Below are 25,520 nucleotides of genomic sequence, written 5' to 3'. Positions count from 1 at the left end.
TCAAATAACCTTGAAAGAATAAAGAGCTGATCCAGCTTTTCACGACCAGGACGAAAACTACATTGTTCCTTCTGAATCTGAGGTTCAACTAACAGATGAACTCTCCTTTCCAGCACGCCGGCATAAACCTTCCCAGGGAGGGTAAGGAGTGCGATCCCCCTATAGTTGGTGCGCACCCTCTGGTCCCCCTTCTTAAAGATGGGGACCACCACCCCAGTCTGTCAATCCAGAGGCACCGCCCCAGATCTCATGTGATGTTCCAGAGGCGTTTCAACCAAGAGTCATCCTACGGTTTGCCAGAATTGCATCGAGGCAATCCAAACCACCAGGACAGGCACCAACCACTTTGCACCTGTAGCTCTGTGGTCCAGTCAGACTCAATGTCCTCAGCCTCCCTCAGAATGCTGTCAAAGTTCTGCCGAAGGTGGGAGTTGAAGATCTCGCAAACTGGGGCCTTTGCAAGGTGTTCCCAGAGCACCCTCACTATAAGTTTAGGTGTGCCAGGTCTGTCCAGCATCCTTCCCTGCCACCGGATCCAACTCACCACCAGGTGGTGATCATTTTACAGCTCAGCTCCTCTCCTCATCAGTGTCCAGAACATATGGCTGCAGATCTGATGATACGATTGCAAAATCGATCATCAACCTGCGACCTAGGGTGTCCTGTTGCATGGTGTTTGTTATGGACAAACTGTGGTCTGCACAGAATTCCAATAATTCCAACCGATGAAATGTCCCAGTAGGACGACAGTTGGCGCACCCTCAAGCACCCTACCCAGTGACTCCAGGAAGGCTGGGTACTCTGAACTGTTGTTCAGTGTGTAAGTGCAGTCAGGATGCACTCCCTGGTCTGAAGGCACAGGGAACAACCCTCTTGTCCACTATTAAAAACTCTAATGTAGTAGTAGCAGTAGTAAGCCCATATTTCCCCAACAAATACAGATGGACAAATGTAACATATGACAAATTACTGTTGGTAACAATTTGGTACACCTCATGTTTGCACTGAGAACATGATGAATGAGCAGACAACTCAATGAATACAATGAACAGTGAGTGAAATATGGTGCAGTTAGCCTGGTAGCATTGTTTGACTCATTATTACATTGTTTCATTAACTTAAGTCTCATCTGTTGTGTTGTTGCATTAGGACAGATTGTCCTTGAGGTGCACTTGAGAATTGAGTGAATGAAACTGATAACATACTTTGTGGCAGGCGGCTCATCTAATACGAAATAATATTGTCCATTGGAGTAATCAGAAATTTTTCACCTTTGAAAATTTGAGAGGTTTAAAGACCATAACATTTTATTTTCTAACATTTCCCTGCATGATTACTGAAAACTACACATATTTGATTAGATTTTTTTTGAAATGTCTAAAATATTTTTATTAATAAGCATCAAAGGATGGCAATGTGTTGTTTGCACACAGAGAAGACAAAAACATACCTGGATACAGATGCTGGTCTCTTTACAATAGTGAGACATTCAAGATTTACCCATCCAGCATCCTACAAAGTCTTGATATTAGTTGATCTGCTATAGTAAGAGTATAAATAATTTAGAAAAAGAAAAAAAAAATACAAAACGACAAGTTATAGTATAATGGGTCTGTTTATTTATTCATATTAGATGCACTGATTGCCCTTGTCCACGCTGTGCTGAAACGAGACATGCACACACTTGCGCTTCAACACAGAGACACAATTGAAATAGCCGTACCGCCATCTAACATTCATAACAACATGTTAAAAAAAAAAAAATCAGGAAGACATGAACAATCTTATCAGCGGTACAAAGTTTAAAACAACAGAGAACAATACCAACCACCCTAAACCAAGCCATAGTGTTACAAAGTGCAGGAGGCCTTGAGTCCCTGTTTGCAGGGGTAACTATAACAGATCCAGGAGCAGCTTATGTATGCGATTAATACATTTATAGTGTGAATGTAAGCATTAAGAGACAAATGGGTCTCAATTATTATTAAGTGCAAAATAAACATGAAAAAAAAAAAGACTTGTGATGCTGAACATTGGAAGAAAATTAGCAGAGGTTTGCTGACCAGGTCCCCAATCAGGGACTGCACAGCAGAGCTCAAAAGTGCAACAGAAATATTGGAGGTAAATTTTACAACAAACAATGCACTGCTGTCACCTGATTTGGAGTTTCTGGACATGTCTGTCATTAAATCAATCTGAACATGGATACACATTGTATTATTTTCACCTTGCTGCCTTTGAGCGCATTAATTTGGAGACATAAAAACTACAGTTCCATGTAAAGCCATTCTCACAGAATATACTACTCACACACATATTTACACACAAACCCACAGCAGTACCCTAAAACCGCACAGATGGAGGCAATAACTGTAAAACTAAACAAAAATTAAGTGCTTTCAAAGTTAGAAAAAAGGAAAATCATTAACAGCATCTCTACAATATAAGAAATGATATCTGTAGACATTTGGCACTGGTTTCATCACGGTTAAACTGGACTCTTCAACAAATCAACACTGGATAGTAATGATTTTATTGGCTAGGATTGTCTTGTTGAGAATTCTAAATTGGAGTTGAGTTAGTTTCCTAAATAATGTGAGACCTCTCAGATTTATGGATTGATATCATTTGGCTGGTGTTTTTATGAAGGAGGTTTGGCAATGATTCTTTTATGCAATTAACTTAAGTGCAGTGAGTAACTGTTGTGTTGAGTAATGTGCAATTAAAAAACAAAATTAACCGTGTGCTGATCAAACAAGAAAGCAATCAAAGCAGCCTTAAAAGCCCAACTAAAGACATGACTGTTACGGCTGTAGAGATGGCAGTGATTTATAAACAGCATCGATATGCTTAAAGAGTGACTGTGAGCTAGACACCAGCTTATCAGTCAAACTCTTACTCTGTTCTCAAAGCGCCTGAGCTTGAGTCCTGCTGGTTATAAAAACACTAACAGTTACTGACTGATTATTGCTGGCTGATTTAGTGACTTAATGATATGGATTAAAGCAGCAGCTTTTACTCACATCCTCCAAACATACTGACAACCCTCTAAATCTGGCATCTGCTCTAGCGCTCGTGCATTTATTTTTATTTTAGGCTTCACATTCACACACACGGAACCACAAATCTAACTGATCTAAACACTTTTCACAGGGTCTTGACTGAGGGCAGGAAAAAAAAAAATTCAAAAAGGGTGGGAGCGGGGTCTTTAGCACACTAAAACCAAGCCTACTACACTGCAACTATCTTTAACGGAGATTTTCTGGAACTAAACTCCACATATCACTGAACCTATTACAAAATGCTGGCATGACTATACACACACACACACACACACACACTTTAGCTACCAACCACACTCACGTGGAATAATCGTACTTCAAATGTGCAACTTTCACTTGCTCACATATTCAAAGAACCTAGAATTATTCTAAAAACGTTTTACTTCAAGCTCAAATGTGTTTTCATGTTCGCACTAGAAACTTGCAGGTATCGCATATTCATTGAGAGAACACAGTGTATCTCATTGACAGAATGCTACAGATGAGGTCTATCTGTAAAGAGCAACACAGTCCTGGGTCATTAAAATACAGTTAAGAATGAACACTTTCTTCAAGTACCATTATAAAGGGTTAGAAGGGCGAAACAAAGTTGCTAAATGTATCTGCATGTGTGTTTATGACTGTGTTTTCAGTTTTCATTGGTATGATCATGTGAGCGTTTGGCTTCTTACTTCCTCCTGTTTTGGTCCCTGGTTTGGTTTTAATGGAAGTCTGCACTTAGTTTATTTGGATCATTTGAGAATGGCTTCACACTCTAACAGTGTGCTGAATATTTTTATTTAAATTACTATTTTTATGTGACCAAGCATTATAAATTTGTGTGTGTGTGTCAGTGGAAGTGTCCCATGGCCTCAGCAGCCTTCACTCTCACAACAGGATCTGGATCTTGGAGCAGCATTACCAAACCTGCAAAGGAGCGCACACAAAAAAGTTAAAACCAACAAGCAAACAGAATGAGATCTGAGTTTTGAAGGAAATGAAGGGACTTCTTCGCTTCACCTTTAGTGATGGTGCCCATGTTGAGGTGGGTTCGATGCTCCTCTTGAATATTTCCCAGCAAGAACCCTGATGACAGATACCCAATCATTATGAGCACGGCATGTAAGACCCTATGTCATCTCTTCAATTTGTAAACCATATGAGGACGACTAGCATACTTTAAACTAACTGATGCAGAAGCTGGTTTCCATCTGAAGCCTCCTGATTTTGCTCCTAGAAGTTTTAGGAAATGTATAATATGGAGTGAGTTTAGAGAGTGCAGTGATACCTATAAACATGGCAGCTCCTGCTCTGACCTCAGGCCAGTTGCTCTTGAAGAACTGGATGACTGAAATGTGGTAGAAGTTCAGCATGCCAGGAAAGTCCTGAATCTACAACCCACAAAACATGCAATGAGCATCACCAACAAGCATCTGTCATGTGCTTCGATAATGTCTTCTATTCTAACTTAGCAGTGGGAAAAGCAAATATCAGGAGAAAATGCTCATAGAATCCAAATCAATCTAATTTCAGAAAAAAAACCATCTGAATTATCTCATATTTTTTAAGGTGGGGTACAATTTCCTCACATTTAAACAAGCTTACAGTAAATGAGGCTGTCTCACATCTCACCAGATATTTTGTGAGGTCATTGATGAACTCTCCGTAGTGCAAGCTCTTATCTTCATGGAGGTGGTTCTGAAACATGGCTGTGATCTGCTCTGATCCCACCACAGGAGCGCACACTCGCATCGCATATTTGCAAGCCTAAACAAATAAAACAAAAATTAAAAAAATGAAAAAACATTAACTTTTGCACAACACAATTTAAGTTTACCCTGTAGAAGTACGTTGTATCTGCATTAAGAAAAAAAGTTGCTGTCAAAGTTTGTGTATCCTCCCAACTGTACCTTGACCACCTCTGAGTTTGGGTCAACCAGATGTAACAGCAGGCTGACCAGAACATTGTGGATCTGGTCTTTGAACACTGGCTCTCCTGAGCCAAACTTGGACAGATTTCCCATGAGATGGATGGAAGCACAGCGGATATCATCATTCTCCTGGTTGAGAGTCAGAAGCTACAGTTACCTTTCTGTCGAGACAATTTCTGGAGAAATTGTGGGATTGCTGCTACTGTCAAGACACTGACATGAATTTGAAATTTCATAAGACATACAAACTTTAGTAGGCACAGCTGTGTGCCTACTAAAGTGGCCAGCCACAAACATACCCAAAAAAGTGGCCAGTCACATATGTACTTAATAAAATGGCCACATGTGTAAAGTTAGCATTGTGTCTGAATATTTAAAGTAATCTTCTCGCAGGACTGAAGAAAGCTTGAGGAATCTGACCTCAGATGTGAATGAATTAAAAAAAACAAAAAGACAAAACAAGGCTGAAGTATTGATACAAAAAAATATTGACACAAAAAATATTGATACAAAATACAAAAAAAAAAAAAAAAAAAAATTAAACTTACGCTTTCCAAGAAAGGTTTAATCCTCATGAAGATGTAGACTGCAAGTAAGTGGACATTCTTCTTGTCTAAGTGGACAAGAACTTTGGACAGGCCAGACATGGCCTCGTGTGTAATCAGCTTATCTGTACATTTATTGAAAGAGAAAAAAAAAAAAAAAGATAGATTTGGTGAATGACAGTAACATGTTACCTTCAGGAACAGCTGCAGTGAATCAGGTAAACAATCTTCACTTGACTTACCTGGATCATCTTTCTCCTCCATTCCTGAGCTCATGGCTGCCAGCAGCTCCTTGGCATATTTATTCACCTGGTAGGGAAGTTATACAGAGAAAGCTCTGAGCGACTTAACCTTAGGAACACTCACGGTAGCACCTAGAGTGTGAGCGCTCTTGTGTATGTGTACCTTTTCAGGTGAGCCAACAGCTATGTTGCCCAGCCCTCGCACAGCCAACATGCGGACTGTGCAGCATGGATCCGATATCCTCTCCATCATGTTATTCATTAACACATCTACTAACATCAGCTCTGTGACCACATGATGGTTCAACAGCTGGAATCAGAAGATAAGAGAGTGATGAAAAAAGCAAAAAAAAAAACAAAAAACCAAACATATTTTTGTCCTTCACTTAGATTATCATACACTATAAAAAAGTCATTTGCAATTTAGATATAACGATAAAAGCTGGAGGTACATAAGGTTCATTTCACTGAGCTCAGTGACACACTGTGTTTACCACCTCAGAAAAGAAAGCGGTGACAGTGATTCTCTGACATTCATAGATGTTGTTCAGTAACGGACACAGACACTCCACGATTGCAGGCAATCTGGGACCAGCATGCTTAGCCATCGCCCTAAAGACAAGACAGACAAACCCATACTTACAAAGACATTATAATACACTTAGAGTACATTTACTTTAACATTGTAATCCCTAACAAGACTGGGTTGGTGCATATTTCTGACAGCACCAAGTTATCCGTACCTTGCTAGCAGTGTCACTCCTTTAACATGTGTGCTGGCTTCCTTCATTGCATCCCAGGCATTATCCTCATCCAGTCTTTTCATCACCTCATCTAACTGGACTCGTGCTAATAAAATCCTCAGTGCATCAGCTGCTACCCTGAAAACGAAGAAAGGATAACAAACACTTGAAATCTAACTTAATACACACACACACACACACTTTTTTTTCCCAATAGATATAAAATTAAACAAAGATATGCACCCTGCTACGTGGATGGAGGCGGTGTTTTTTGAGTTGCTGTCCCTTGGAGCCGAGACTCCGACGCTTGCTCCCAGTCGGACAGTCAGACAGGAGAAGAGCCGAGGGAACAGACTGACTGCTGGCTCCTGACTCTGACCATTTAATAACAGCTCCTTGAGACCACATGTCATCTAAATCACACAAATCACACAATTACATGTGGACACCTGAGAAACACCCTCCATCGATTGTCTGCGAGTTTAATAATTATCTGTGGTATATTCATCAAGTTTCAAATCAGCACAGGAAAGTGAACATGTGTTAAATTATTTTTTATGAAATTACTTTGAATGTCTATCACATGAGGGGTGTGTACTGTGTATAGTAACTGTGTCTGAATACAAATGTAGTCAGTCACATGTTTGTTGGTAACTTACAGCCAGTGGCTGACTGGTAGCCACCTTTGTTGTTCCTCCTCTCATCAATGACTCCTTCTTGTCTACGTAAGGTGCCATGATGCTAAGTTTCTCCAATACCATCTCTATAATCTGATTAGCTATAATGGGGTCTGCTCCCAAAGCCATCCACATCTCACCAGTCCAGCTGCGCAAACAAACACACTTCAAGTTCACACATCTTCCAGAAAGTTCCAAAGAAACTTCTGTTACAGCTGAAATATGAGGAATTCTTTCTTATATAAAGACAAAAAAAGAAAAATCCTAAAATAACTGGCATGTGGTCATGCTGAGGTAGAGCACTTAAAGGATCTGAATACTTACTTGTCATACGGAAGCGGCTGGTTGACTAGTGTATTGATAACAGTCTGTAGATGCTGAGAAGCCAGGATTAGTACTGTCTGTCCAACTGCCACTCTCACCTGAACACAACACAAAGAAACAGTCGTTATCATCAAGTGAATATTAAACAGCTGATAAACAGATAACCATCAGGTACAAAACACAAAGACAGTTATGCAATAATCTGCTCATAATTGTAAAATAAGGCTCAAAGCTATTCTTCCAATTTACATTTTGTTATTTTAACATAAGATAAACCAAACAATAAAAGCTTTTGAATGACAAATGTTGATAATGACTCTTATGAATAATTTAAAGGAATGCCATGAACTATATACTCATGTTTGTCCTTACCTGCTCCTCTGTAATGCTCTGCAGACGCACATGTAGCACCTCCAGCATCTCTGGGACCTACATACACACCAAACAACATAGAAAAAGACAAAAACAAACAAACAATCACTGTGTTTGGTAATCTAGTGGTAGAATTAGGTAAAACACTTCATGTCTCGATAGTTACTATTGTACAATAATGTTTGTGAAATGTTTGGGTTTAGTAGGACTTCTGAATTGATAACTAAAAATGCAAAATGAGGATCGTCAACATAATTTTAGACAAACAGGATCTAATGAAACTAATAACATTTTTTTTATATCTTCAGTAACTATTTTATTTTTTTTAACTCTCTGAAATATTTCATCAATATTTTTTAAAGTTAAAGTCAGGACTCTGACTTGATCATTCAAAAAGCTGAATTTCCTTCTTTTTTGAACCAGTCTGGTGTTTATTCATGTGTGCTCTCTGGGTCTGAGTCTTACACTGGCATTCACCTGTAAAACCTCAGGATGCAATTTTCAGTTTATTGCTGCCTCATTGATCAATATTTCTGGGCCTTTTTTTTGCAAAGCAGCTCCAAATCATGAGATGAGGTCTTTTGCAAACTTTTCCTTCAATTGGGACTATTCCTGTTCAGTGTTTTTCCATTAGTGGATACAGGAACAAACACTTTAACAGGTTTAGAGATCTCTGATGATGTTTTGCTGTTGTTGTTGGGTTTTTTTTTTGTTTTCAAACTCCCACGACTCGGGGTTCTGCTCTTTGATGTCTGAAGGACGCCCACTCCTAGGAGAGTAGCAGCAGTCTTGAATTTAATTCACTTGTAGGTGATTAGTTCTTTGTGTGGACTGATTAACATCCACATCTTTAGAGGTGCTTGCTGCTCTGTAGTTGCTTTCCTCCTGCTTGTGGCATCTCTATTTATAGGGGAATATGCACTTCTATAAGCCACACTACCAACCTCTTAAAGCACTAGCATTTTTCCAGCTTTGACTATGACTGATTACTTAATGTGTTCAAAAAAGGCAGGAAAAGTAAAACTACTTCTGTGTTATCACCTCAGTCAGACTGTAATTACATTGGTATTCATCTACATCACAAAGAGTTTATCATTTTTTCCTTGCAACTCCATGTTATACATAATGACTTCATAGACCTCTGCAAATGCAACTAAGGGCTGTCCAAGTGTGAGTGTGTGTGCGCTACCAGGTCTTGTAGTCCACCTCCTCTGTTCTTGAGCAGAGTATTTAGAATGACAGTTGAAGCTCTACAGCAGTTTGTCTGGCTGTCGACGAGCCCTTCAAACAGCATGAACACCACTGTCGTCAGCTGCTGCTGAGGCAGACGCTTACTCATCACCTGATACATGCAGGGAAAGATGCAGTTACACACCACTGCACTGTGAAGGTTCTTAACCTGTTAACTTGGCAAAGTTTTCAGCCTTCCTGAGTGTACCTTGGTGAGGTCTGAGCAGGTCTTGTACAGAATTGAGTGGTCGGGATTCTCCAGCCGATCCTTCAAAGGCAGCAAAGAGTCTACAGATTCATCCTTGTAATCCAAGGAGAAGCCTAGGAACCAGGAAAAATAAATAAATAAATAAAAATCAAGTCACCACAATGGAAGGAAAGTTTGAGGTAGATAAGCATTATAGAGGTTCTAATAGAAATATTTAAATAAGTGGAAATTAACTTTACAATGGCATAACTGTTCACAGTTCAACTTCAGATTAGCAACCCTTTTATAAACTAATTACAACATAAAAGGAGGGTCTCGTTAGTGCCCTGTCTTAATGTGGGTACACTTAATCAATGACATAATACTTCCTAAAAACAATAAAAATGTCATAGCACTCTATGTCTATACCTTCATATCGAAGTTGTATATAAAGCAGTGTGTGTATACAGTCGATAGCAGCGAAGCGCACAGCGGGGACAGGGTCCGAACAGCGTGGAGACAGTCGGCCCAGCAGAGCTCCAAGGTTGTGGAAAGATACCATGTTCTACACAAAGACGCACAAAAACACAAAAACTGTAACGAGCAAATGGCGATTACTGAAACAGTGCTGCTAAGCTGAGGCAAAGGATATTTGTTTTCATTTAGGGATCAGCTGAGCTGTGTTTAAATGGTAATTACATGATTACCTGTTTAATTACAAAACATTTTTTGACACCAATGTATCTGCCCTATGTCTGTGTGCATACCTTGACAGTCAGGTTATCCAGATAGTAAGCCAGTATGTGAGCTGTGGCTGTGATCGCTCTCTTCCTCTCGTGGTCCAGTCCAGAACTCAACCATGACTCAATGTGCTGCACAAAGTCATGTCACATCAGACAACACATAATACATACGATACGATTTATGTATCGCAGTTCACGATATGATGAGGAGAGAGAAATAAGCTATTTGTGGAACTGGAGTACAGAAAGAGTCATTTGTATCATGTGCTTGCTTGATTAAAAACAGAAAGAATTAGCACCCCAATCCAATGATAAAACAGTCACCATTTATTTAAAATAATAACATAAAAAATATTGAACAGACAAGTGAAATAAGGGCACATTGCTAAGACAACACAAAAAACAAACAGAATTTACCTTGAAGACATTCTGCAGGCCATCAGGTGTGGGATCTCTGGCCAATATGCTCTTCAGCAGCTCCTGCAGAGCAGCCATCGTGTCTTTGTACAGCGCCTGTGGAGATATGCCAGAACATGTTGGACTGACATCAGGAAATGTGCCACATGGCCATAGTGAGGGGCGAAGTTTGTTATCCAGTTGAGAGTTTAAAGATTAGTGGTGGTACAAACAAACTGAGACGCTGCAGATCTCAGTCTGTGTCACGTCACCTCTCTCTGCTTGGGATCGAGTGGCTCCTCCTCTTTGGTTTTCTCTGGAGTGCGTGTCTCAGGCGGCAGCGAAAACACACTGCTGACACACACCTTTAGCAAGTCAAAGCTCTCATTCTCAGTCATTGGAGGGTCCAGTGGCCTGAGGCATTAAGGTCAAAGAGAAAACACTGGGAGATGACAGATCTTCAGCCACTGATGAGCCATTTCAGGTCAGCAAAGTGCTAGTTCATATTGGTCTTCTGTGGAGCACCTTTAAACTACCAAAGGAAATAACTCCAAAATAAAGTTCTACAGTTAATTAACTACAAACAGAGAGTACCATTAAACTACTACACTCATTTATGAGTAAGCGTTCTATACATACATTTGGCAGCTGTTAGTTACCATTAGTAAGGGATGTCTAATTTTTGTTGTTTTACACTGCAAATTTCAGCTTCTTTCCTGAAGTGAAGGATACATAAGGTTGGCACATGTGCTCATCACAAGCTGGCGTACTGGAGTCCTCAGTGAATCAGCCTGCTCTGCCTTAATGAAGTCCTGACCAGTGAAGGAACAAAAGATCAGAAAATGTCTGTTGTTGTAATGGTCTGCAATTACTGTGTAATAAAAAGTTGGCTCTTAATTACCACTGACCAGCATAACAGTAATCAGTTCCTGCTTGCGAGAGAAGATGTAGCCCTGTTTCTTCACACACTCGCTGATGGCTTTGGCAATGAGGCCAACACTCTGGATCAAACTGAGCTTCATAGTCAGGTCCTGTATTGAGAGAACACAGAAAAGCAGGCGCACAAAATACAAAAAGAAAGAGAGAAAATGATTCAGGTCAAGAAGCATGCTCCATTGTCAACAATGAACAAGATGCACTGCAAACCTGTTCAGCAGGTACAACTCTACACAAAGCTAAGCAAAAGCAAATAAAAACAAACATCAGTCCAGTAAATCAATCCAAACTGTAGATTGTAGATTGATCCTCCATGCCTACAGATGGATAGAAGTCACGTTAGGAGATAAGAGCCACAGCAAACCATCTGCAGGCTCTGATCAGCTAGAAATTGCAAAAGCCTTTCACACTGAGGGTGAGTCACTGGTGAGTAATTTAACAACAATCAACCTTTAAGCACCTAAAGACACAAAGGAAGAATGAGAGCCAAGAGTGAAGATCACAGAGAGACGAATCAGGAGGTATTATCTATGAATGACACCCTGGCTTCACTCCATGTGAACACAGCTTTTCCTCCAAATGATTTTCATTACACAAAACAAAATGTTAACAGCGTAACAATAAATAGATAATGCATTATGATCATAGACCCGAATATTTTTTAACAAGGATGAAAGCAAAGGAGGTGGTCTGTTTGGTCACCATTCATGCTTTCATGGGCTAAGTATGTCATATATTTTCAGTGATGTATCACTTTAAAGCTACATTCACAGATGCAGACCATAGTCTCTTATCACAATAAGCAGCACTACTCGAGATTGTTTCCCACTGATCAAAAACCACCTTTAGCTGTGACACATTTTTGTCTCTTAAATGACTGAATGTAAAAGAGTTCTCAAACTGCATTTTAAAATCAACGCGGACTCCACCACCACACTGGAAACATATTAGTGATTAATCATTCATGAATGCCTTCAGAGGACACTAAAGTCTGATGCTCTTCCACTTTGAAACTTCACACAGATACAGCCAAACTGGGTAAAAGCTTAAAGAAAAAGCTGTTTTACTGTTCAGAGACTTCTCAAATTGAAGACATTCATGTATGATTTTAGTGACAATATCACCAGAAGTATGCAGAAGTGAAGACAAAATTCATTAGGAAAGGAGGGTGAGACAAAACTGAGCAAAGAGGAAATGTTAACTAGCAAGAATTAAAGGCAAAGCTCCTGGAATCCTGTGACAATACCTTTGTCTCTACTTTAATCCCCAGAACCTGTATGAAAAAAAGGTGATAAGGAATGAGCTTGCATACAAATACAGTCCTGATTCCTGCAAGATTAAGTTGTAAAAATCAAATATGCTCATCAATAAACAGGTTAAATGATGTGTAACATTTCTAGGGCTGCAACGATTCCCCGAGTAACTCGAATAATTCGAGTATAAAAAATACTCAAAGCAAATTTGTTGCTTCGATGCTTTATTTAAACTCTGCAGCTCAGGGGTCTCCATGTAAGCGGAGCATTAGCAGAACAGATTCCCTTTAACACAAAGAGTTTTGTCTCTTACACATTACACTAGCGATCGTGTGGTACCAGAAGAACTGAGGGGCTCCGTCAAAATAATTTTTATGCCTGATCAGCAAGTGAAGAAAAGAGAATTTTGTAGTTGCTCCATCCACCACTGTTTGTTTGACACAGCATGAATGAATGAATGAAAGGAAGTTAAAATATAACTGTTAATACGAAAAAGTATTTCTTATCCGATTACTCGAATAATCGATGGAATAATCAATAGAACACTCTATTACTAAAATAATTGATAGTTGCAGCCCTAAACATTTCCATGTTCACCCACAACTGCCTGATCACCTCAGTCAGAGTTTGTGACAGCCGGCAACAACATCTCAAATAATGGCATCCTAAAGTTACAGACTATCTTTTCATTAGTATCAAATTATAAGGTGATTATAATTTCCCTGCACAAACCGCTCCTCTGACTGCTTTGTTCCTTTAATATTTACATTACCTTGGTGTTGAAGTGTTTACTGATGCAGCGAAGGATGTCCTGATCAATGCGGTTCAGAATCATCTCTGGAGGGGCGTTCACAGCAACCTGACCATAGCACAGGATTAACGTGCTTTTCACTTTCTCCACCTCGACATCATTTCGCTCCTGTGGGAAGACAAAGGGGGTACAGTTAGTTTATCTGAACTGTACTGAAACTTGGCATTTGTACAACACATTTTCCCTCTGAGACATAACAGTAATTTTTACTTTGAGCAGGTTGAAGATGCTCGGTGACTTCTTGAAGGCATCTGATTTCCCAAACTCATCCAGCTTAGCCAGAGTTCCCTCTAAGTGGCTGTTGGCACACAGACCAATGCCCATCGCAACTCCCTGAGAGACGCAGATTACAGAAATGTAAAGTTAGACCAAGTGTTGGACAAACACCATATAAACTGGTGTTCTGTATGAAAGAATATTTTTAAGTGACGTGTTTGAGGTACCTCTCTTTCAACTGCATCATTGTGTCGCGCTGTGAGGAGAATTTCCTGCAGCTGTTTTTTTACCAGCTCCTTATTGAAACAGTGCTGGAGAGTCGCTCCTATACATCGATACAGGAAGCTCTAAAAATAGACAATTTTGAAATCAACCAGTTTAGTTTTGTGAATATTTTTAAGCTTCACATTCGACTCAGTGTATTTAACTTTTCACCTTTCTGTATGTAATGTTCCTGGCAAAATAAATAAATAACTGTTTTTTTGTGTCAAGAAACCACATTGTTTCACTTTGCAAGGCTGTATCCTGCTAAGCATTCCTTGCAGCAGACGACCTAATCAAATTATACCTTGCAATTGGATTTACGAATGAGGAAGCACACTAAAATGTGCACATGGTACTCCCTGTGCTGTGCGCCGTCTGTGGTGTGACTTTTATTTCAGAATATTACAGTTTCAGGTCTGTTTTGAGGTTTTATCTCCTCTGCAGTTTAATAAAAAGGTACCTACCTTCTCCTCTAAGGCGTTGTTATATGTAGAGAGGTATTTTGTTGATTCAGCTGCCAACTGACATACCCACTTGTCATCATCAAGCGCTGTCAGGGTTTTAGACAAGAGCTGTCGACAATTTTAGCACATTGAGAATGACTGCCTAAATGAACTGATTTAAATATTTCCTTACAAAGCAGAGATCTTAACAGTCCAACTATACAAACAGCCTAATAAAGGTGACAACCATCATTCACTCTGTTCCCAAATATGTGGGAATTATCATATTGGGACCACATTTTAGTTTTGTTCAGCTGCAAAACACTGACGCATTCAAATAAGAAAATATCTGAAAGTACAAAAAACACACCTCCAGTAGCTTCTTGTCCCACTCTGTCTTATCCAGACTCTCTGCTGTTGACTCTATCAAAACCAAAAACACAGTCAGACTGGTCCACCAAAGTGGAGACAAATACTGTAAATGAGGAAAATGAAAAACTGTATAAGAAAAAAAAACTAGCGTGACAAACACTGAAGGGTAAAAGTGCCAAAACTTTAGCATCAGTTGGTGTCACTACAGCAATGCCACATTTCCTTCAAAGAAATTATATAATATAAATAAATGCATAAAATAATTATGTCCAATTATTTTCATACCCTCGAGTACTGTAACCAGTTGAGGTACTTCTTTGTCCCAGACTGTCTCTGCCTTGGGGTGAATGTTAACACTGAGGATTTGGAGGAGAGAGAGGGATGGAGCTCCATGGCCTCTGTTGTTTAATGGAAAAGCTGCATTCACCTACACAAACACAAACCAAGATACAAGCAGATACCTGTCACACATACATGCAAATGACAAACCTACAGACTGCAGTAAAATCTGTATGACTTGATTATTATGTTATTCTCAGCAAACATGGTAGAAAGAGCCAGAAATATAAACACAAATACAAAGAATTTTGTATTAAAAGTCACAGTGTGTGAAAGAAGTAAAAATGGCAACTGATATAAATAAATATACACATATACACACCACTGGATTATTTTAGCACAATAAATCCATAGAATTCATTTTTTACATTTTATTATAATATGTTGCTGCAGCCAGTTAGCTGACAATGGTCCACGTTTGTGCTCCTTTTGAATTTGCTTACCAGCAGTCTGATCATCAGTGTTTGGGGAGATGGTAGATTCACTGAAACACAGAGATGAGACATGTTTAACTTAAACAAATTATTCAGAACAAGAATTGTAAGAACACATTTCAGTGCTTTAAAAGTTATGTATAATGTTATTTTTTTTCCACTTCTACACACAACATTGAAACATAGACCAATTGAAGCAGACTGCTTTTTATACTTCAGTAAACTGTCCATAGCCTCGTACCTTCCTGTGTAAAGTCTATCTTGAAGCTGGGCTCCTGGTTATTTTTCTTCTTGTTGCCCAGCACTATAAGACTCTTACAGAGAGGAGTAGTGGCATTGCTGTACTGTGTAGGGGTCAGATAGTACAGCAGCTTGGGCCATAGTACCTTCAAACAACAAAATGCATATGTTAAGTATCGCAGCAATGCTCCTCCAATTTACACAAACAACTGACCTAAACTGCTAGTCAGGAAATCTAAGTTTCACACATGCACAGCACTGAAAAAGTCTTCACAAACTCCTGCAGCTAACAGTGTTTCTCTGAACAAGAGATGTTAATATAAGCAGCATTAGATCAACACAGACAGGCAGAAACTGTACATACATCAGCTAGTCGTCCAACAGTGGTCGTGAGAAGATGAAGGGTGTTGTCACACATTGATCTGAGTGACTCATTAGTCACCTCCTCTGGATCTGTGGGCTTCTGGCTTCGCTAAAGAGACACGTGCACAGTTGGGAACACATATTTTACTTTTAGCATCTTCAACGGTTCTTTCCATACAGCAACATTTTTTTTACATTTCTTTAATCTGGGAAGTTAAAGGCCTCAAATTCTGCAGGTTTGAAACATCCTGTCACTGATTACCAATAATTTTGGACTCTGTATGGTACATTAACCTTATGGTAAAGTGTTAGTTTATTTGTACTGAATGAAAGTATAGGCAGGTATGTGTCTGCCTGCTTAAATGTCTATTTTTGTACCTTAGTCATTTTAATTAAGCAGAAAATGGAAAATTACATTTGTTTTTACTGTCCTGTGCAAATAAGCCACTATACCAACATACATATAAAATATTGAAAAAGCAGCTTTAACAAAAAACTTCCACACAAATGAGAAAAGAAAAAAAAAAAAAAAGAGAGAGAAATGAACACTAAAGGAGTTGTACCTGATATGTGTCATGTAAAGCACAGTGTTGAACTATGAATCTAACCAGTAACTCCCCTCCTTCTAACTCCAAGTAGCCATGATGAGCCATGGCACTGATCACTTGGACCACACGCTTCTTCACCTGAGAAACACAAATATGCTGAGTCAGACACAAGAGTAAGCTGTGACAATGACTGGAGTACTTAAAGACCTAAAAGCTTAAGGAAAAGGGTAAAAAAAAAACAAGAGCAACAATCAATTCATCCACCCATCATGATTCCATTTAACAGCAGGATACTGTGTTACCTTGTTGCTATGGTCAGCCATGGGCTGTCTGATGCTGGCCAGAATCAGCAGCTTCTTGCTCTCCATAGTAGAAGCTGTAATAAACATGCAGAAATAAAGTAAAGACTCGAAAAAAAAAAATCAGACAACAAAACAAAGTAAATAAATAATTATGTGGTGAGCATTTATGTGCACACATACACATAAATTAATACTATGGAATCATTTATGGAAAACTGACCAACTTGGTTCAGTTTCTTCTTGAAATGTCTTGAAATGTCTGAAGAGTGACAGACGCAAGCGTGTGTGATCAGAGAACAGCTAATGTCATGTTTGGGTCTGTTATCGTAATTCCTTACTGGATGAATTGATGAGGTGACGAAGCACAGCCAAGGAGCCCATCCTGCTTCGCTCGTTACTGTTCTCCAACTTCTGAAGAACAAACATAACCATGCGATCTGGGAAAGAGTTAGCTAGACGTAGAGAATTGGAAGTTAAAAAAAAAAGAAAGAGAGAGAGACAGAAATTTAAATGTGAAATACGTATTGTGTCAGAGAAACAAAAAGGAGGTCAAAAAAAGGCAAAGACGAGCAAAGCAAGAAAGAGGAAGAGTCCACAAACTTCCAGTTAATCTAATTGCCTTATGGTGGAAACTGGGTCTAGCACTAATGCATGATCTCATTACTGCTCTTGTGACTCCCTAGAACTAAACCAGATAGAAAAGCCTGGAGCTGCCGGACAACATTCAACTGTCAACATACACTTAACATGAACAACAAGAAGACATTAAATAGAGAGATACTGTATACAAATAAACACACACACAAAAATCAGTACCAAGTAAACTGAAGCAGCGCAGGACCTCATTGTGGTTCTTGACAGTCGGAGGGTTATTGTAGTCAACAGGGGCAGACACCTGATAGAGACCAAGGAAGAGTTATCATGTTGTCTGTAATAGCAAATTATTCTGGTGAGTTTTAGTTAAATCAGGAAAATAAATGGCTCACCACAGCGCAATTACTACCCATGAAGTACTATTCTTATTCTTCTTATGAATATTGTTACCACTGCAGTTATTATCATTACAACAACAACCGCGGAGAAAAAAAAAAACCAAACAAAAAATTAAACAGTATATATGCATTCGGCATGGGCCAATCATGGGTTTCTAATGCGGTTTCTGTGGTTTCAGATGTCATGGTTGAAATGTGCTTTTATATGGTTGCTGTGAAAAATGTTCCTAACAGATTTCACAGCAACCATATAAATTCAGCAAATGTGCTTTTAAGCAGTGTTGTATATTGCAGTTATAAAATGAAGCAAAAGATTACAGGAGGAACTGATAAGTGCAACCGCTGTAACTGACACCGTTGCTGTAACATGCCATCGCTCCCATCGGGCCAAGTGTCAGCTGAGTCACAAGGATATGAAATCATCAGACCACAGTGATTGTGACTGTCATTTGATTCATCACAAAAGAAAACAACATGGGTAAACAACCTACAAGAAATAACCCAGTCTACTCAGCCACAGATTTGGGCTTTCAATACTGTAAGCAGTTCTCACACCCAACAGAAACAATACAACACAATTCTTCTAACAATTTGTTTTCGACCACTACACCATGTTATCAATGAAAACAATATATTACTACACAAAGAAACAAAGAAATGTACTTGAAGTGTACCTGTTGATGCAGTGCAAAGAGTAGTGCCTCCAGTTGTGTCTCCAGCACCCTGCTGCCCATGTTGACAGAAGCATCTAAGACTTGGCACAGACTCTGGTTTAACAAAACAAACAAACACACACACACACACACACACACACACACACACACTTTAAGATAAATTCCTACTTAAAGCCAGGATAGAGTTTAGAGATGGACAGAGAGTGATGGCCCCTCATTTCCTCACCTAAATGATTCTAAATGACTTTTTTTTTTTTTTTTTACAAAAATTCATAATGACCTCTGCATTAGAGCCACCGCACCCACCTTGCTAATGACGTAGTGCTCGTTGTTTTTCTTGTACAGGGAGAGGATGGCAGGAACAAGTCTGGGAATCTGCTCCTCCAGTTTATCGCTGGCCATCAGGTGGCACATTGATCCCACTGCCTCAGCCACCGTCAGCCTCAACTGGAAACCAAACATACAGAAAACGAGGCAGAATATGAGGTGGAAGACATGACGTGGGGAGCACTTGGGACATGTTAAAACAATTAATAATATGAATACCCTACAGATCAACAGCCTGTGATTACAGTAAATATTCTGTCACAGAACAAGTATCTTTTTGATAAAGAAGATAATAAATAAATAATAAATGAATGGTAGCGCAATGGTTTAATAGTTTGGCTTCGTAACACAAATTAATGAAGACTCAATAAAAAAGTAGTGACGTCATCCTCTTCTTATTAAGTGTTGTGACTGTTGCAACTATTTTATTGACAAAAAAACAAAAAAAACAAGCAGCACCTTCCAGAATACTCAAAAACTGCCTTTGTGGTATTTCCCGGTAAACCAGTGTGCCTCCATGATGGGAGAAAACTGCACAAAACAGAGCCCCAGGATGCTACTGGATTCTAAATGGTTCCAAATTATTAACAGACAACCTCCGGACAAGTGGAAGAAAATGGATGGAAAATTACACCAAAAGTGTTTTGTCAGTACATTTTTGCAAGCTGAGAAAATGTATTTGTTATTATTGTTGGGGTTTTTTGCCACTTTACATGGCTTACTTCTGCTTCCTTTATGATTCAGCTTCCTTCAACACTGCCTCAACTCGTGACTTCATGAAAGTTGCAGGTAGTTTGTCACTTGTATGGTCTACTGTAGTTCAGTTTATAATGCTCAATTCACAAAAATCAACCAACCTTGGGCTCTCTACTTTGCAACCAGTTATTGAAGAGGATTTCAAAAGCAGCATAGATTTCACTGGAGAATGTGTCTTTTCTGACCGAAGGATCTGGAGCCTTGTCTAAGTTGGCCAGGTACTCCAAGATGCTGTCGCTGAAATGACACAGAGCTGCAAGAAGAGAAGCAAAACAAAGAGGGAAACAGAGGAAGATGGGAAGAGAAAAGCAGTTTGATTACAAAGTGCAGGGAAAGGGAACATGTGAATGTTCGGAATGTGGATTTTTTTGTTTAGTTTGTTCAGTTAAAATCTAAGAAATTGCTTGAAAACAGGTAGGGTGGTTCTTACCAGAAGAGAAGACCCACTTCATGTTGTCCTGTTTTGCCATGCTCAGCATGGGTAACATGGTTCCCAGAATAGCATTCAGAAATGGTACCATGCCATAAACTAGAAAACATAGAAGATTACACACTTAGTACATCCCACTTTCTCTATAAAAGCAGTGAGACATACATTGTATTTTTTTTCTGCACTATCCTCCTAATGTTTACACACTGCAAAGGTACAGAAAGGTTCTAAGCAAATGGCATTAAACATTAATGCATGCATCATTTAAATGCATCTTTCTATTGGGTTATTTGGCTATGGCCACAAAGGACTTCCATTCAGATATAAGTGTTGCAGATAACTGAGACTATTTTTTTTTTTAATTATTCAGTATTTTCATATTTCATTTTGTTGAGTTTCATGCCATGAAACACTGATTCAAGTTTAAATGTAGCATTAGTAACATCAGCCACACTTTAAATGCACCACAGACTGACAAATTTTACCTGTAAGTCCTGTTACTCTGCAGGTTTAACAGGTTTACCTTTTTCTCTGCAACTGCTGAATGCTTTCTTTGTGAGCCAATATTCGGACCTGGTCTGCATGTGGGCTTCCTTACAGTATTAGTACACATGTTTCCCCTTCCTTCCTTAAAAATGTTCTTACCATTTGACTCAGAGAGGCTTGCTAGTGTTTGGACTACAAAGAAGTGAGGCAGGACCCCCGGCTGGAACTTGTTTAATATCTCCTCCATGATATCATTGATGTGCTTGTTACCCACCGCGACCAAGATATTACTGGCTGCTTGCTGCCAGTCCGGGATGACCTCCTGAATCAACCAGGATGGCAGAACAACAATAAAAAGGATGTAAGACAGGGACTGCATGAGACTGTATGACAGTAAGGGGGATATTATCTGAAACTAAATCATGTAATGCCCACACTCTTTAAAAATATAACCATCAATAAATAAAAGTAAATATTCTACCTTTGATCGGGTCATTTCATCTGAGGCGAGGGAGATAGTACTCTTTATCCTGGGGAGACTGATCTCTTCTATCCTGCAGCCAACAATCAGCTCAATAGTCTGAAGAATCACAACTCTGTGGCTCACCACCAACTACACAAAGATCAGATGAAGAGGAGGAAGACATGAAGAGGAGATATAAAAAGATGAAAAAGAAAAAAAAGGACTAGAGGCAGGCCTGGGATTGGACAACATCAGCTGCTTTGGGACCACACAAATAATAAGCCTTCATTTTGACACAGGCTGACAGACTAATAATGTGAAAACATTACCAGCCTCACTGATGAAGCACTTAATAATGGAGAACAGGAACACAATGGAGCAAAACAGAACATTTAAATGGTGGACCAGTAGTTCATCTGTAACACAATACTGTAACTGCCTTCAAATAAGCAAAGAAAGTATTAATTAACATTTTACACCATCTCCATAAGAAAGCCATCAACTAAAAAACTGAACAAGGTCAGTGGCTACAACAGTATCAAAAGACTCTGCAGCTTAAACAATCTCATTGATTGCTGTGCAGTGAAAAAAATGTACAAAAACAAAAACCGTATTTAACTGTTCATATTGCTTTTAAACACTGAATAAAATTTGCAGTTGTGTTTTAGTTAAGTAAATTATAGTTGATGTCTGTTTTAGTACAGACTCTCACTATTCTGAGTTGTTACCTTTGGATGTTTCACTAAGTAGTCCTGACACATGGCCAACACTCGGTCTGGCTGCTGTTTTCCCAGAGTCAAAATAGACTTCCTGACCTGCTCCTGGACCTCTGAGTCTTTATCAGTGGCTGCATCAAGTAGAGCCAGGGTCACCTCTAAAAGGAAAACACAATCTCAGAGACATATCGGAGTAGAAAAGGAGTAAACACAAATGGATGGACAACATTTTAGAAACCTGAAATGACCTATGTTAAATACATATAGCTTAGCCTTCAGAAGAGAAGAGACAAGACTCACGTTCAACATCTGTGTCATCCATGGTGGACACTAAGGAGCTCTGGCTTCCAGGAGCTTGAGGGCAATGATGGATTGTTTCTCCTAGGATACAGATGGGCTAGAGCTATGGAAGACAGCAAACACTGTTCTTGAAGCTACCATTTTGTTTTTTTTTTTTAGTGGAAATAAGCCTCAGTTTTTAGGAGCAACCAAAATGATTTATTTCTCACCTAAAATGTTAATATTACCATGCCAGTAGGATGTTCCTTTATAAAATATATATACCAAGCGCCCTATGTTTGCAGTAATTATGCAGAAACATGACAACCAGGGGTTAAAGTGGGTCGGAATTATCCGGAATGACATTTCAGCACCTTCAGTTAATGATTAACTCAATCTGATAGGCAGGTTAGTGCATTCTATGCATTCTAGTGAGTTAATTTTTCATGTGCTGCAGCCTGGCTTTGCGTCCAGTGATGGCATGGAGATACTTGTTCAGTAATAAAAACAAACAAAACAATGACATCCAACTGTCCACTTACACCTTCAACACACTTTTTCCTTTTCATCCCTGTGATGCATTCATGGTGCTGGTGTAAATAAGGTTTCGGTCTTGGTACTCAGCATCTAGTTAGTGCCACAGAAGAGGAGTGAGCACTGTTTTTAAATGGCAAGTAATTTCAATTTTAACTTTTCAAACAGCTCAACAAATATCAGCAAACACCCAAACAGTCACAAAAAGCCAAATGTACAGTTGCTGTACATTTGTTGAATTTCCCAGGGAAAAGGAAAGAAAAAATGTGTGACATTAATAGACTGAGAAAGATGTAAGAAAAACAGGACGAGAGAGGAACATGAGAAATAGTTTTCAAAGCACAGGGCCTGGAATTTTATAAACTGAGAATTTAAGTCTTATACGCAGTGTTAGAGTTTTAAAATCAGATACTGGATCTACATGATCCATCCAGCCATTCTCTTCTGCTTATCCTGCTAAGGGTTTTTTTTTTTTTTTTGGGAGGGGGGGGGGGGGGGGGGGTACCCGGGAGAAAACCCAAGCAGACATGGGGAGAACATGCAGGCCAAGGTGAAATTGAACCTAGGACCTCCTTGCTGTGAGGCAAGTAGTGCTAACCACCATGCTGCCCGGATCTACGTGATGTATTGCTGAATTATGTTTCTGTGATACTTTTTGCAAAACAAACTGAAGTATACCAACTTTGTGTTATTCAAAGGTTACATGAAAATACCAGTTTAGAGCTGGATAAACTGGTTAGATTGCAGTACTGCAATAAAGTTTATACCAATGCACTATATTGGACTGATAACATCTAGGGTACTGCTACTAGGTTAAATCAAGGGTAGCAGACATCAGTTTAAGGTGCTGCTGATTAGATTAACTCACTGAATTCTGCCTTTTATACTATTAACAGCTGTATATATCTTGTTGAATTCAGATGGCCAAATCCACAATCAGAGCAGCATCAGTTCAGCCTATCAGTCTGTACACAAAGAAAAATCTGCTGGAGCTCATAGAACAAATAATTATTTTCCTCATGCTGCACTGCTACTGCCCATCTTAGTTCCAACGCCTGCCAAATCCCACTTTAACCCCTGACAACAGCTTCTCATTTAGAGTTAATTATATTAGGGGAGATGGTTGATATTGACCAATGTGGCAGGTTCATGTCTGAGACATGCTAACATCTATTAATGAGTTTAATGCTGTATTCAACCAAAAGCTGCCATTATCCGTGCAGTTGTACCTAACTTTATATCAGCCCGCCACGCCTGCTCTGCTCACTGGTTAACATCATTATCAGCTTAAACGTTGCTGCTAGCTTGTTCATTTTTATTTAATTTTACATTGCTTAAGCCATAAAGAAAGATGACATCACCGGCAAACACACCTTGTGGGCGAAGCTAAATAAAGCGGTTTGAGTGAAGCCATTTGTAGATCGTTTTACTGTTTAACTTTTAACTTTAACCGGCTTGGGTGGTGATGCTGCTGTCGCAACCGACCCCTAAGACTCGTTAGCGTGCTAACCTAGCAGCAGCAGCTGCTACGGAAGAGCTACTAGCCTCCTTACTGAAGCAAAACAACAGCCTTTCTAATTTGGCTAACTCACCAGCTCCCAGTGAGCGTCTGCCAGACTGCAATCTCACACCACACTGTCAAGTCTTCTCTCGGTGTTTAAAAAGCAAAAAATTAACGTTAGCGCTGTAAGCGCCTGACTAAAGACTGCAGGTGTAAACACGCCTGGTCATGTGCTTTCAGTCAGCAGGGACGTATCAAGCAGGGGGCGTGGCCAGGGTGCAGACCTGAGACCCACAGAGCTGCTGCCACTACTGCTGCCGCCAGGTCTGCAGACATGACTCAAGCGTGAAATCTGTCTGTGGAGGAGTGAAAACGGCTGCAACGGTGGATAAAGTGGGTGTGAGTATTTAATGTAGTTTAGTTGAAGAAACTACATTGAGTGGGATTTCACTCACTTTTCACTTACTAACAAAATAATAATAGGAAATATCTACATGCCCGAATAGGGGTGGGGACGGGGGGTGGGGACAGGGGGGGTGTTCTATCTACAGAGACAATCCTTGGGTCTTTTAGGACTTTAACAGTGTTACATAGAGTAAAAATGGATGCAAATTCCAATCTTGTCTTGGACCTACCTGTGAAATAGTATTGTTATAAAGAATCCAGTTATTTTGTGTGACATTTAGTATCTCCGATAGACATGAATATTCTACCAGACAGGTTACAGGAGGAGCACAGCAAGAACCAATCCAATTAAAAGAAGAGTTTTATAGAGCTATGAAGAAATTGACATTACATTAGATATTTAACACACTTTCCAGTTTATATCCAGTTTCCCTCCAGCCTTTCTCTCATGTTTAAAAAAGGGCAATAAATTAACGTTAGTGTAATGAATTTCCAGTGGAATTCATCATGAACATGTAAATTTTTAATTGATTATTATTTTTAAAACATCTTTCTATTATTCAAACTTAACCTAAAAACAAGACTAGCTGGGCCTGGTATAAGCTTATTCTTATAAAATTGTTGGTGAAAAAAGAATAAAGTATTCAAACTAATTTTATTAATTTCCTTTAAAACCTTAAAGCTGGAGCCACAAAGAATCACAGCAAAGGACACTTTCTGACACACAGAGGACATACAGATTTTGTCCATTTACAATGATGCTACTGCCAGCCTAAATGTCATCAACAGTCAGTAAGATGCATTAGCATCATTTTCTATAATTATGCTTTAAAATTAAATTAAATACATAATTTAAGGGTGTTGCACGAAAGGACACCAAAACCACTTTCAGTGGTCTGAAAATAAATCTTTCTGAGAGGAAACACTTACCATACACACGTCATGGGCTTCATGGGGGGTCTTCAGGGACATAACCTTGAATGGGGTCCTTCAGCTAAATATAGT

At 39.3% G+C, this 25,520-nt stretch overlaps 1 protein-coding gene across 3 annotated transcripts; it reads right to left on the bottom strand.

The window, feature by feature from the left end:
• Positions 1–1,596: 1,596 nt before the first annotated feature.
• mroh1 (maestro heat-like repeat family member 1) lies at positions 1,597–24,339 on the bottom strand. Of its 3 annotated transcripts, none has more exons than XM_030749982.1 (45): positions 24,202–24,339; positions 22,097–22,199; positions 21,809–21,954; positions 21,099–21,230; positions 20,777–20,939; positions 20,132–20,230; positions 19,803–19,954; positions 18,925–19,065; positions 18,619–18,711; positions 17,769–17,847; positions 17,291–17,404; positions 16,953–17,026; positions 16,666–16,788; positions 16,104–16,211; positions 15,741–15,885; positions 15,509–15,549; positions 15,012–15,153; positions 14,725–14,777; positions 14,376–14,483; positions 13,875–13,994; positions 13,642–13,764; positions 13,393–13,539; positions 12,614–12,640; positions 11,340–11,462; positions 11,164–11,243; positions 10,704–10,845; positions 10,453–10,548; positions 10,060–10,164; positions 9,722–9,857; positions 9,314–9,426; positions 9,065–9,217; positions 7,876–7,932; positions 7,504–7,601; positions 7,162–7,327; positions 6,746–6,915; positions 6,503–6,640; positions 6,257–6,371; positions 5,923–6,069; positions 5,760–5,826; positions 5,521–5,642; positions 4,952–5,101; positions 4,674–4,808; positions 4,330–4,432; positions 4,062–4,127; positions 1,597–3,968 (listed from the first exon to the last, which is right to left on the bottom strand). In XM_030749982.1, exons 2-45 carry the CDS (start codon positions 22,116–22,118, stop codon positions 3,892–3,894), a joined length of 4,911 nt encoding a protein of 1,636 aa, XP_030605842.1. In that variant the 5' UTR covers positions 22,119–22,199; positions 24,202–24,339; the 3' UTR covers positions 1,597–3,891. The 3 variants fall into 3 exon arrangements, with proteins under 3 accessions (XP_030605842.1, XP_030605844.1, XP_030605845.1); XM_030749984.1 differs by having other exon boundaries at positions 22,097–22,177; positions 24,202–24,331; XM_030749985.1 differs by lacking the exon at positions 12,614–12,640.
• Positions 24,340–25,520: the final 1,181 nt, after the last annotated feature.

Source organism: Archocentrus centrarchus, chromosome 16, assembly GCF_007364275.1.
Source record: "Archocentrus centrarchus isolate MPI-CPG fArcCen1 chromosome 16, fArcCen1, whole genome shotgun sequence".
NCBI lineage: Eukaryota > Metazoa > Chordata > Actinopteri > Cichliformes > Cichlidae > Archocentrus > Archocentrus centrarchus.
Note: the sequence above shows the minus strand (reverse complement) of the source record. Positions and strands in the feature narration are given on the sequence as shown.